Source organism: Eretmochelys imbricata, chromosome 4 (assembly GCF_965152235.1).
Source record: "Eretmochelys imbricata isolate rEreImb1 chromosome 4, rEreImb1.hap1, whole genome shotgun sequence".
NCBI classification, from domain to species: Eukaryota; Metazoa; Chordata; order Testudines; family Cheloniidae; genus Eretmochelys; species Eretmochelys imbricata.
The window spans coordinates 36,466,289-36,480,938 of NC_135575.1; the positions used below are offsets into that span (position 1 = coordinate 36,466,289).

At 41.4% G+C, this 14,650-nt stretch overlaps 1 protein-coding gene across 1 annotated transcript in view; it reads left to right on the plus strand.

The window, feature by feature from the left end:
- Nucleotides 1-697: 697 nt before the first annotated feature.
- The window catches only part of EGF (epidermal growth factor), an 85,048-nt gene continuing 71,095 nt past the window's right edge, over nucleotides 698-14,650 (plus strand). Inside the window, exon 1 of the mRNA XM_077814404.1 lies at nucleotides 698-824. Within this exon, the coding sequence (XP_077670530.1) occupies nucleotides 698-824 (127 nt within the window). The remainder of the gene's footprint in view (nucleotides 825-14,650) is intronic.

Sequence of the window (14,650 nt, forward strand, 5' to 3'; positions counted from 1 at the left end):
TACCTGCTAGGCACCAGGGACTGCTTTTTTTAGATACTGAGTATTTATTATGCATGGTGGGATATCTGCACTTTGGCTGGCTTCCCTATAGTATAGAACTGACAACATTACTATTTGCAAACACAGGCTTCACTCAAGTGGCACTAAAAAGAGAAGAGGTGGGGCAAGCAGAGCTTTAAAAAGGAATGGGGAGTCATTCCAAGTTTGTATATAAAGAGAAACTATGTTTTAGGAGGGATAATACCTATAGATATCTACCCACAAACTCATTTAAGGTCTGTGGTGGGCAGTTTTACAGCTTTTCTGTTTTTAAGATTATTCCACAGCTTTGCTTGTTGCAAAGAAATTTGTAGTGATCCTCCTGAGATTAGCTTTTAAGCTGTGTTAAATTTGTGGCAAGGGTGTCAGGCATTTCATACTTGACTTAAAAAAAAAAAAAAAGAGAGAGAGCGAGAGAGAGAAAACATTGTGTGTGTGGAAGAAATCTTGCTGGAATTTCCTCAAAGGTTGTAGTATGGACTGAAGTGACAAGAAAAGCAAGACAGGGATAAAACTGTGGGGGATTGTGAAAAGATGTCCCATTGCATAAAGCTGGCTGCTGTAGAAACACTCTGGGAATACACATGTTCATCTTGTCGTGGATATGACTGAGTACAAGCAAGTTGCTCTTTATTGACAGTTCAGAAAACATAAGATTATGTTTCTCGTACTTCCTGCTTTTTTGCCAGTATTTTTCAAAATTGGTTTTGTTAGCCTCTCAGCTTTACAGCACTGGAACTGTCCCAGGGGATACCGATTGGGGAATGAAAACTCCACTTGTATAGGTAAGTAAGTGACTTTTACTTTAGACATTCAAATGTTAAGGGAAGCTGCATTTTTTTATCCTCTTATCTGAGTTTCATGTGCTTTTGGTTTTTATGTAATGTGTATGTGTTACGATGATTGGCTCGATAAATCAGCTTTTATATATTTTTGTTTCCCACAACTAACAGGACTGCTATTCCTTTATTTTTATACCAGAACTAGCCAATGCCAATTTAGCTATCTGAAAGTAATCTGTAAGAGAAAGATTAATATTATTAGTAAAGAGATTTGAACTGTCCCTGGTTACCCCGTTCTGTTTTTATGTGTGTTTCTGTAGTGTGTGTGTGTGTGTGAGTGTACATACACTCATATATAAAAGTCTATATATTTGTCTATATATGTGTTATTCTGTGTGTGTGTGTATATATATGTACACACACAGAATAACACATAATAGACAAATATATAGACTTTTATATATATGAGTGTATACACACACACACACTACAGAGACACACATAAAAACAGAACGGGGTAACCAGGGACAGTTCAAATCTCTTTACTAATAATATTAATCTTTCTCTTACAGATTACTTTCAGATAGCTAAATTGGCATTGGCTAGTTCTGGTATAAAAATAAAGGAATAGCAGTCCTGTTAGTTGTGGGAAACAAAAATATATATAAGCTGATTTATTAAGCCAATCATAGTGTGTGTATATATATATATACACACACATGCATATATAGAGAACTTTTTTTTAAAGATATCTAGCTTACATCTCATGGTACATGAGTCAAGGACCTATTTGGTATCATGTATGTTAAAAGACACTGGTAAAAATGGATGTCATAGGAATATTAGTTTCAATCTTAGTGAAATTAAGATTTATGAACTGGGAGCCCTTTCTCCTGACAGCCTGAAGTTGAGGACAGAACTTTAAGACTGTGGAAAGGCAGAGCCAGTGCTGCATTGGGCTATTGGGCGGCAAGGGAGGGAGGAAAAATTCTGGAAGTTTTCAAGGAGGGAACCCAAATATTAGAAGCTAACCCCTTTCCTTGGTTTTCTAGTGCATCAGAAGCTCTGACTCAGTTCTTGACAGGATTCCAGTGATTTAATAACAGATGTGTCTTGGTATGTGCTGGCAAGAAATGGCAACTTGTAAACAGAAGACAAAAGCATGCATCCTAAATGTCTTACTGTTAAGAGAAAAGGAACAAGGCATACAAGTACAAGATATACAAATGATACACTTACCTGAAAGCCTTTCAGAGACTGAGGCGTGTTTCATCACTCCTTTGGGAGTTCAGTATGATGCCTAAACACATTGTATGGGCCCTGTTGTGTCCTCACTTACACGACAACAACCCCATTGGATGGAAGGATGTTTCCTAGGTATAATTTAGAGCAGACTTTGGCCACTGAAGTTTAAAAGTCTATAAAGATGCATTCTTTCTTCATTTTCTTGCAGTTGACTCAGTTGCACCTTTACTTTATATTTATTAATCTCCAGAAAGTGAGAAATGTTTTGCTGTCTCCTCTTCTTTTCTATAGAGAATGAGAGACACTCCATTCTATTTTTCATACTGTACTTGGAGAGATTTCTTTTTTAAACACCTCAACCACCAGAGCAACTGGCGAGTAGCTCAGCAAGACGCTGAAGAAATAGTCATGCAATCTGTAGCTATAAAGTCTCTCTGGGTAACCTCTTAGAAGTATGTATTTTGTGCAGTAGCTAAGCCAATGAGTAGATAATGTGATCACAGGTGTTGATGATGTCAAGTAACATGTTACTGTTCAGAGTATACTGAAATTGAAATGAAATGGGCTGGAATCTGCCCTCAGTTATAGCCTTTTGGGGTTGCGTCAGTGTTATTGAGGGCAGAATTTGGCACAGTGCATAGCAGTGAAGAACAACACTTACGTGGAATAACTTTAGATATTTTAAATCCCTCTCTTTATTCTTCTGACACAGGATTCTGGTTGTGTGACCGTAGAACTGTTAATGTTTGAGTCCCTGCAATAATTACATGAATCCGATTAGCAAATAAAAGATGCTGTGCAAACACATGTGAGGAAGCTGAGGGCAGATGCTGAAGGCAACTGAGGGGACAAATGTGGAGAGTGGGTCTCATGACTCAGACTGGCAAATTGTGAACAATGACAATGCTGGATAGGGCTCGACAAACATCTTTGTCATCTGTAGGTCATAACAAATATACCGGTTATTAATCAGTGCTTCTGACATTGTCTGTTTTCCTGTTAATGTATCAGCATCACGTCAGCCATAAAGGCCTTCACCAAAATGAGAAGGCAACAACAACTTTATGATTAGTGCTTTTTGCAAAAGCTCTCTCTTTATCGGAAAGAACACAGGCTTTTCTAGATTTGTTGTTAAATATTATTACTACTGATTTGGGGCTAGCTTGTGATATCCTTATTCACACTGTAGTACTTTACTCCTTGAATTGTTCGTTGATTTCAAGGGATGTTCAAAGATCAAGGTGCTACTTAAGGTAAAGTTATCATAATCTGGCCCTAAGTGTTTTAAAATAGCTTTGTAAGGCAGTTTATTTGAATCCTGGGTTGGTGGACAAACCCACCAAATCAATGAATGGCCCTGTCCCCTCAAGTGAGGGAGGGGCCACAGAGCCCAGGACTCTATAGATAATTGGGAACAAGCAATAAAAAGAACAGGGAGACCAAATCTTCTGAACTGTACGCGAGGAAGAGGATATTATATACTTTATACTGTACATTATAAAGTTATATAATCATTTACAAAAAATTAATGGTTTTAGGCTCTGAACCCTTGTGGGTAGGGAAGCAACTAGTCAGATTGCAGGACTGGGGCCTTAGTTACCAGTTGGTAACTCATCTCTCTCTCTCATAGATCTTAGTGAATACATGTAAACTTTCACCTATACAGGAAAAGCAGTTTCAGCCATACAGGCGTTGTGCTACTTTGTACCACAGTCAGAATGCATACCCAGTGTCAGGTTCTTAGAGGAGCTTTAATTCCCAGCACAGCAGACGATCATTTACCTGCCTCACTCATATTTTTGAAAGAGTTGCAGTACCTACGCTACTACAGTTGTTTGCTTATGTTTAGTAACTTTCTGCCAGCCGTGCTAATTAAACATTTCACCTTCATAATGCATGACAGGACATTTGATGGGAATCTTCAAAATATTCAACAGAAGATATTTTCCACCGGGGTCTTTATCCAAAGCTCATTGAAGTCAGCTGAAAGACTCCCACTAACTTCAGTGGGCATTGCATCAGGCGTTATATGAATAAATACCATCTTTATGGATTAAAATTTGGAGCATCTTTGAAAATGAGGTATGAACAAGAAGTAACCAGGAAATATTGGAAAGTAATATCACATCTCGCATGGGGCCTTCTCCTAGAAGGTGCCAAGTGCTCGCAACTCACCTTGACTTCAAGGATAACATTTCTTGTCCAAAGGAGCTTTGGGTGGTGTTTTACTAGAGACAGGTCAGTCAGGCTGATAGAATGAAGCGATCTTAGCTTTCCTCATCAATATTTTGTTTGGTGAGGAGTAGCAGGCATTAATGTTGTGTCCAGTCTTATGTCAAGATTTTCAGAAGTGGCCAGTGATTTTGGGTGCCTCAGATTTTGGGTGTCTAGCTTGAGACACTTTTAAAAAGGCCTGATTTTCAGAAAGTGCTGAGCTCTTTCAAAAAAGGGGCAAAAATAGATTTACCTTGGAAAGGTACCTAAGGCAAGCTAATAATAATAATAATAAAATTAACAATGCATTCAGTAACAGAGAAATGTGGGAAGTGATGATTAGAGCTGGGTGAAATTTTTCAGACAAAACTTTTTTTTGCAGAAAAATGCAGTTTCTGGTTGATTGAAACATTTAGTGAATTCTTGCTGAATTTGCCAAATTGTTTTGGTCGAAAAAACAAAAAAAAACTTTTTAAAAAAAATTGATACAATTAGTTTCAGTGTTTTTGAAATGAAGCATTTTGATTCAGAATAACTTTTTGTTTTAGAATGGTAGTTCAATTTTATTTTAAAAGATAAACCCTCAAAAATAAATCTGCATTTCGGGTTGAATGAAATGTTTTTTGTTTGACCCAAAACAAATTTTTTTTTTAAACTTTTTTGGCTGGTCAAAAAATTTGAAAAAATTTCATTTCATATTGTCCTGAAATGATTGTTTTAAATTTTTCAGTTCAGCCAGTGAACCAAAAAATTGATTAGTTGCACAGCTCTAGTAGAGAACCATCAAAATTAGATGTTTGACTCAGAACAGCTGTAAGGGCTTTGTATCTGACACCCTGGATACTAACTTGCCCTTACAGTTTATTTTCCTGATCCTTCCCCAAATTGAAAATAGCCTGTTTGCCAGTTCTGGCCCAGACATGGCCACGCTCTTGAGATTTGGGTCTGAGATTGAAAAAGCCTAATGAGTACAGTTTCTCTCTGTGAGATTTCTGCCATTTTCAGTTGATAGCCCTTGAAAGCAGCTTGAGAGATTTTGCACCATTGATACTCGGCCCAAAACCTGATTCAGTTTCATACCCAAACCAAAGCCTAAATTCTCTCTGCTTTCAGATCCAAACACCATCTCCTTGGCCCAACTCCACTGAAAAAGTCCAAGGATCGATAATCTCTGTATCATACTTACATGGCTCCTGTTTTCATAGTATATCAGAACCTCCCAATCTTTAATATATTTATCCTCACAACACTCCTGTGAGGTAGGGCAGTGCTGTTCTTTCCCAATTTTACAGATGGGGACCTGAGGCACACAGAGACTGAGTGACTTGCCTACGGTCACACAAATAGTCTATGGCAGAGCAATATAATATATGCATGTAGTATAAATGCAATTAAACCTGGGTCTCCCCGGTTCCAGGCTAGCACCCTAAACACTGGACCATCCTTCCTTCTGGGAGCAATGGACAGGTGATATACATGTTTGCAATTATTATTATAGCAAAATCCGGATTTCTGTAAGTATGCTAGGTGCTTTACTGAGCAAATGAAAAAGATATAAGCTCCTTGGGGCAAGAATCACCAGGGTATTGCTCATGTCTCTTAGATTGGCCACAAGTACTTTATTGCTGTGGGTGTTGTAGTAGATGCAGTCTCGATGTACAGTTAGCAGAACTATAAAGCTTATTACAGCTCACTGTGTTACTGCATATATTTGGAATAGCCTTGGACATATGGTATATGTGTCAAGAGAAGCTGGTCAAGGGTCCATATGTCAGAGGAAGGTTAAGAAGCTGATTCTTGGGGTCTTTTTACCAATGCCCAGTACAAATATTAGCCTTGATCCTCCACTGCATCTGAGCTCATGTGTAGGGGGGTGAACATTAGGGAGCTCATTATTGCTCCCTGATTCTGGGTTGGGAGACTCCTGCATGAGAGAGAATCTAGGGCTGCCGTGACTGATACCAATAAGGTTCCTAATGGAGCTGGGGAGGATAGGCAAATTGCCTGTTTCTTTCCCCTAACCAAATGACCTCCTCTGCTGTGCCAATGCCTTCTCCCCCCATGCTGAGTGGAGGGCAACTTGTGCAGCTTTTGCCAGTGGGGAGTCCCCCTTCCACTGGAGATTTCTCTGCATGTCTGAATGGCACACAGTAACCCAAGTAGAACTGAGAATCTGGCCCATAGTCTTTTACAGATGGACAAGCAGCACACTTGTTTGTTTTGCTTAATTAACTCATCAGAATTGATTTTGACACCTGCTCCTTAGATTCCACCAGCCTAAGACTCAAGAGGTCTGTGTTACAGTCTCAGATTGGTATGCCAGTTTCTGCTGCTTCTTCATAGTAGTGCAATTTCTTTTTTCAGTTCTTGCTATCCTTAGGTCTTTAAACGGTACAATTTTAGCATAAGAGGTCACCACGGGGATTTTCTTCATCCTTCAAATGAATTGTATGTTTGTGCTTGTTGATAAAATTGTGATGGTGACTAGATATAATGGGCTGAATTAATCTCCGGTGGATCTCCACAGGAGCCAAACTTCAGTGAGGTTGCATTTGTAAGTAAATGAAGGCAGACTCTGACTCACAGCCTTCACACACACACTGCTTCTCTGCATCCCTGCCAAGCATGCTAATGCTTCACCTTCTCTGAGCAGAGCATTTCTCAGGACTCTCAATAAACTGAAATATTTGTGTGTAAGGGCATTGAGGACTGCCAGCATCATGAAGACATGATTCATTGTTTTCACCGATTCTCAAGGCATTCTCTGCATAAAGAAGTCTTTGAATACAGAGCAGCACCTCATTCTTTCTATTTAGAGCTGCCTGTCAGGGCACTGCAGACAGCCTTTGTGTTCACTAAGCCGATTTCTTTCACAGGGAAAAGTTCTCATTAGTTGTTGCTGGGATACATAAAGCAACTCCGGCAGGATGGCAGCTGCACTTCCCTTTGGCACTAATAGTGCAGGTGAAGGAGAATACTTATGTTGCACCTGGTGGGCAGTTTTAGGATCAGTTTCTCCAAGAGTTTAAGAAATAACCTTTTTACTTCTTAAACTTTGCACAGAGAGGAGCGACCATATTCAGTATTGGGCTATCATCTATTGTTACTGCAATACGCTGGGAACATACACAGAGATCCAATACATTCACTAGTACCCCGTGTACTACTGGCACCTCATCTTTGCCATTGTAATAAACTTTCTCTGATAGCAGAAGGGAGTTATTAATGTGCCTCTGATTTTATATTCGACAGTTATTCTTTCACTATAGCATGCTTTCAGTTAAGGTGCTTGTTCACTCATTAGGGTGTGTGGGGGATTTTCTTTTTCATGTGAACTTTGGTGGCGATGAAAGGTGCCGGATAGACAAGGAATTTCAGAATTTACGGCTGTCCGTCCACAAAACAAATACAACAGAGGCAGTGTAAGTTCCCTCACCCTGACCAGCCAGTGTGCCCTTGCCTGGAGGAACTATTTCTTAGATTCATCAAGTTTAAGGCCAGGAGGTACCAGTAGATCATCTAGTCTGGCCTCCTATATCACACAGGCCATAACATTCCACCCAGTTACCCCTGTTTTGTGCCCAACAACTTGTGTTTGACTAAAGTACACCTTCCAGAAAGGCATTCAGTCTGGATATGAAGACATCAGCAGACGAAGAATCTACCACTATCTACCATGATAGTTTTTTCCAGTTTTTAATCACGCTCTCTGTTAAGAAATTGTGCCTAATTTCTAATTTTAATTTATTTTGCTTCACCTTCCAGCGGTTGGTTCTTATGATCCTTTCTTTGCAAGAGCGAAATGGTCCTGTAGCCCATTAGTAGTGCCTCAAATGATCCTCTTTTGAGATCCACCACTACAAGATTGGAAATAACTGGCTATGTGGTAGCACGGCTGAAAGGGATCTGGTGATTGTGGTGGAGATCAAAGTGAATATGAGTCAACAATGTGATTCAGTTGTGCAAAAGCAAGTATCATTCTGGGATGTGTCATATGTAAGACAAGGGAGGTAATTGTCCCACTTTTCTCAGCACTGATGAGGCTTCAGCTGGAATACTGTGGCTGATTCGGGGTGCACGCTTTAGGAAAGATGTGGATAAATTGGGAAAAGTCCAGAGGAGAGCAACAGAAATGATAGGTCAGATTTCCTAAATCTATTATGAGGAAAGGTTAAAAAACCTGGGTCTGTTTAGTCCTGAGAAAAGACTGAGGACCTGTTAACAGTCTTCAGATATGTAAAAAGGACCATAATTGTTCCCCATGTCCCCTGAAGATGGGACAAGTAGTAATGGATTTAATCTGAAGCAAAGAAAATGTAGGTCAGATATTAGGAAAAACTTTCTAACCATAAGGGTAGTTAAACTCTGGAATAGGTTTCAGGGGAGGTTGTGGAATCCCCATCACTGGAGGTTTTTAAGAACAGGTTGGACAAACACCTGTCAGGGATGGTCTATTTGGTCCTGACTCAGCGGGGCTGGACTTGATGATCTATCGAGATCCCTTCAAGCCCTACCTTCCTATGATTCTATAACGTGATCCTCCGAAATGGCAATACTGCTAGCACTCAAATTAAAGGCCCAAATCCTGCAGCCTTTATTCATTTGAAACTCTCACTGACATTGACGGGTGTTTTGACTGACAAAGGGTTGCAGGGTTTAGTCCCAAGCATCCGAAATGCAGCTTCTTAATAGCTATAACTATCCTAAGAATCTGCTTAGCAACATGTTGTAAGAAAACTTTTGTTGAGGTTGCTCTTTTGTCTAACTCATTTCAATGCATGTACGCCTTGAAGGGACAATGAATCTGCTTGACCTGGCCTAACACTGTGAAGTTTAGGGGACATTCAGTGTAGCATTTTGCAGAGTTCAGTGTGGTAGGCTAATAACCTTCATGTAGAGGTTTAGGAAGAAGGAAAGGAAGGCTTTCTTTGCAAAGGATGCATATTGAAATAAATGATATACAAAAGGACAGCGTGGTAGGAATCTGTCTCAAAAGACTACTATCAAAATCAATCATATAACAGGATGTTTCAAAAGATAACTTTTAGAAAAAATTGAGGAGAGGGGCTTGATATACAATAATTATTACTAAGCTTTCTGAGGAAGTAGCTGTCTAGCTAGAGACTTATGAAGTCCCCACTACTGTAGCATGGGAGCACCTTGCAAAGAGTAATGAACTTATCCTCACAACAAAGCCAGGTTCTAGGAAAGTTATTACTCCCATTTTGCAGTTGGGAACTTAAGGAACCAAACAGAAGTACTTCCATTGTATAAAGATGGCATAGAGCCAAAGGAGCAGTTCTGTGCCCCTTCCACCCAGCCGCTAGCGGAGGGGTCCTGTCTGAGGGATGAGTGGCATGGCCAGGGTGAATCTTTGCTCCAGCTATCTCAAGTTGCCAGAACAGCATAGTTGGGCACCTGGGTTTAAATTAGAGCAGTCTTTAAGCTACTGTAACGATGCTGGGGAGTTAACAGGCCTCAGAATCCAGGGGGATCACAAAAGTGGTGTAAAAAACCACCTGTACCCCATGCCTTCTAGAGCTGTGCTAAGCACGTTTCAGACACTGCTCAGAAACTGGATCAAAATTTGCTGTTTATTTTCCTTCAGTGTGCAGCATATTGAGAATGAAATAAGATGGGGGCACTTTGGCTCCTAGTTCCTAGATCTGAATGCCATGGCTTACTTAGTAGAGCATCCCTGGCTCTGGAATTCAGTTCTCCCACTGGTGTGACAAAAAAATGAGAGTCAATTCACCTACAGGGCAGAGTACGTTGCTCATCTGTTTTCTCAGGCTTTTCCCTAAGTGCTTATGGTGATGGTTGGATTATCTTTACGGCTAATGTCGTCCAGCATAATATTATGCATAAAATATATGTAAATTTGTCCAGTGACTGATGGGTAGTTTTTATGAATTCAAAATAAAAAAAAAATGATGTCACTGATTCTGTCACTAGATTTTGCATTGGTAAAGAGCAGGAGGAAGTATGGTTTTAAGGGTCTCTTTTGTTTTATGTTACATAGTTCCTCTGTGTAGCCAGCTAAACATGTTGGCAATCCGCATGTCAGCTCTGAACAATCTGAACATAACAACATACCGGTGTGTGATTCACTGCATATATGAATAAAAGGCTTCTACGTGGGTAGAAGGCATTTCTTGTTTTTCTCTATAATGGGCAACTACAGAACTTTTGGGGTGGGCTTTATGTTCAGTTATTATTATTTGTCACATACATACTGCTGTAAGGATCATGCTGTCTAACTCAGTGAAACACAATACACCGAATAACAGTTTAATAAACAATAGGTGCAGATATTGAGTTTTATGCCAGGAGTTTGTTTTAAGGAGAAAGGGAAGTTGCTTGTCACCAGAGAAGTGAGAGGAAGTTCAAAGCATGGGGGTAGGATGGCATGATAGAAGGTGTGAAGCAGAGATTGAGGGAAGAGAGTTTGGAGCAAGGGGAAATGAGTTTAGATCTGGGCTATGTTTTCAAAAGTCTCAATTCAGCCTTCACTTCTGCACACAATCACTTGTAATCACCCTTTTTGGTGCATTATCCCTTATTCGCACAAGTTATAGAACTTATAAGTTCAAAATCCAGTTTCATGAAGTCTGCGCTTAGTTTGCACACACAGAGGGGGTTTGTATTTGTAAAGTCTGTTGTTTGTGCGCAAAAGTGATAGTGTGAGAAACCTGTGCACAAAAATGATTAATGCACACACAGTCATGCATGTCCCAAGGGAAGCCATGTTTCAAAATGTAAACCTGATTTTTTTTACCCACCGAGGAGCAGCTTTTCCTTCACAGCCCAGGAGCTAAGAAAAGCATTGAAGCACCTCCGAGCGTAGTTACCTTATACTGATGGTTCTGATTCGTACATATCTGAAACACTGAAAGTTGCTGCCTCTCTGGTATCTGCTGTTGGTGACTTTGTGCTTGAAGACATTGGGGCAGAGGTTACACTCTCTAGTGGCTGAAGTGGAATTACTGAGGAAGAGGAATGTAGAAGCCAGTTAATGTGGAAGTGAGATTGCCTGTATTGGATCACTTCCATGTGTAAGCAGTGTCAGGATGAGCTCCACCCTGACATCTGGTGGTGAGGTGTGGCAAGTTGTGGAAAAGAACTTCAGGGGCCGATGTCATTTGCATGGGCACACCCACCACGCCTAGAATGAGACCATAGCTGCTCAAATGGTCACTTTGGCTGCTGTGGGATCCCCAGCGTCTCTGTTATTGGGGCAGGAAGAATAAATTGTTATTACCCTGATTATGGGAACTGTGCTTGGAACTGTACGGGGCCTTTTGTTATGATGGAGGGATTCACCATCAACTAAGTAGCACTCGCTAGGCAAGGGTCATGGGTTCCAAAACTGTGTGAATAGAGAGAGGCTGGGGACAAGTATTAATACTTGGTGGCATGGGCCCCTTGGTGAGGGCCTTACATGCTAATTGCACTTCCTCCTCTCTCCACTGTGGAATATCAGAGCTAATTTTGATTTCATTAGAAGTCTAGTTATAGGCTGCTGAGCTCACTTTGGGCTGACAGTGCACCAGCACTGGGGCTCCCCTACTACAAGCTGAATTCACCTAAGAGCTGAAATCACTGAGTGTTGTGTTAAGTAGTGGGGGAGCCTGAAGATATATTGTGGAGCAGTTTGCGGGATGGCTGGTGAAGCAGTTCGACGCGGAGCAGTGTGTGGATGGCAGGAGCTGCTTGTGGGTCGTGGAGCTGAGCGAAGGAGTTTGTGGGGCAGCTGGCGGAGCGGAGCGCAGCTGAGCGAAGGAGTTCGTGGGGCGGCTGGCGGAGCGCAGCTGAGCGAAGGAGTTCGTGGGGCGGCTGGCGGAGCGGAGCGGAGCGCAGCGGAGCGAAGGAGTTCGTGGGGCGGCTGGCGGAGCGGAGTGCAGCGGAGCGAAGGAGTTTGTGGGGCGGCTGGCGGAGCGGAGCGCCGCTATGGAGCTATGGGGCGGTCAGCTTCAGATCATGTAAGGTGCCTCTTACCCCCGTCCCATTTCCACCCAGGTTGGGAGGTAAAGCTCCGCAGATAAACTTTCGAACTCTGGGGCTGCCCTGACCAGGGACAGAGACTTTTGGGGCATTGGACTTTTGGGACTTTGGGTGATTTGGGGTTGCTGGACTCAAGAACCAAAGGGAAAAGGGCATGCCCCAATTTGCCTGGGGTGGGTTTTTTTTTTTGCTCATGGGTTGTGTTATGAATCCTGTTGGTGGTGTTTCCCCAACATAATGCCACATTGTTTCTCTCTGTTATTAAAAGGCTTTTGCTACACTCAGACTATGTGCTTGCGAGAGGGGAAGTATTGCCTCTTGGAGGCGCCCAGCGGGGGTGGTATATATTTGTCCCAGGTCACTGGGTGGGGGCTCGAGCCGGTTTGCATTGTGTTATTGGAATGGATCCCCTAGATATTGAACCCGGCCCTTGTTGCTGCCAGCTCTGACGGGCAGAAGGGTTACACATGTAAGCGAGGCAGTTTATTTGCAATTAAAAAAAAGGATAGAAAAAGGAAATGTAACACCTAATATTGATCATTTAAGGCTGGGTTTGCTCCACCTAATTAATTGGAGAAATTGTTGAAGAACAGCTGAGTTTTGTGAAAAAGTTGAACCTTTGTTATGTTGCAAGGATCAAGGTCAGTTTCTTGACATATCTGGAGAATAAGTGCAATAGCTGTGTCCCTGATTATTGAAAGCACCTTAAATCAAGTCTCTCTACAGTTAAGTGAGATTCATTACTAGGAGCTTTCTTGGTCATATTTGAACTATAGGAGTATTCACACAGCATTCAGTGAATTCCCAAAGCCCTCTTTCAATTTGCACTGGGCTAATGTTAAAATCTGGGGTGGGTTCTCCAGGCTTTCTCTTGTTTGGTTGTTGAAAAGTCTTGGTCAGGAATATAGAAGGAAAATCCTCAGCAACCTATGCAGTGACTATCATCCTCTGACCTGTATTCCTGACTTTTTAGGAAAAGATGTGTTCAGGAATCAATGCCCTTTTTGTACTTGCAATCAATTGCAACCCTTTTTCAAATGCTGTCTTGCTGCATTTTCTGTTTGTTTGTGTACATTCATGTACTTACTGTGCTGATAATCCCCCAAAAGAAGCCTTTGATATGCTTTTTTCTCCCTTCATAATGGACAGAAAAATGGATTTTATGCAGGGTAAAAGTCATTAATTAAGAGCCCCTTATATGTCTGTGCCAGTTAGCTTCCTCTGATGTACACTAATAAATACATAAGACCCTGATGGTATTAAGCGCTGAACACCTACTGAGATGTTGCCATCAGCTGCATTTGATTTCAGTTGGAACTGAGGGCTCTCTGTATTTCTGTGGATATGCTCCTTGCAGGAGTTGTCCCTAAGTGTTTAATTCCTTTTCCCATATAAACCCCAAATAAAACCTGCTCTTCAGGAATGACCTTATTTTCCAAAAGTCCTTCACTTGTGTAGCTGTTTCATCGATAATACAGCATAAATACATCAAGCATTTTGTTGATTCCCGAAGGCTCTAGACTAATCTGTCAGTTAGAAGTCAACATTTCTAACTGATTCACTGGTTGCACTGAACTGGTGTTTGGTTTGGGCTAGTTGCTCTCAGAATTCAAAGGGTCTGATTTTTCTATGCAAGACTCAGCTGACTCTCAAATGTACTAGATCCAGTTTGAAATGGGAATGCCTTGGCATTCAGGCACGTTTTACAAACCCTACCGCAGGAGGGGAGATTGTGGGGGGAGTACTGGCAGAGAGAAGTCAGGCAGCTGCAGACCGAGGTAGTGTGTCAAAATTCATTTAGCAAACTATAATGTCAACCTCAGAAACAAACAAGAGCAGGGCACAAATACATTCCTTTTGTCCGCGAAGCTACTGAACGTTAGTTTAGAATGGAGAGTTGTTAGTTACAATGGATAGTCATTAGGTAGAAGGGGGATTTCCCTGGCTTGTCCCCTGCAACTGAACAAACCCCTTTTAGCAACAAAGAAGCTATATAATATGATTAACGGAATGTCACTCTGTGTGGTCACTCTGAAGCCTAAAATGTCAGTTGAGTCAGTGTGCAGCAATGAAAATAGCTGCAAGTATGGTTTAGAGTTCTTTTTGCTCAAAATATCACCACGTTTCAAGGCCTGTTACTGTCCAATTTTGAGGTTCTCAGCTATTTTGACTTCACGAATTACACCTGTGCAGCGTAGAGAGAGGCATGTGTCGATGCCAAGCCAAGAGTCCTCTAGACCATTGTGATATCAAAGGTAACACAACCAATCACCACCCTTACTCTATGGCTAGTTTACATTTCAACAACTTCAGCGCAGCACAACCCACACACAACAACACAACCGGCACACACAATAACCCCGAAT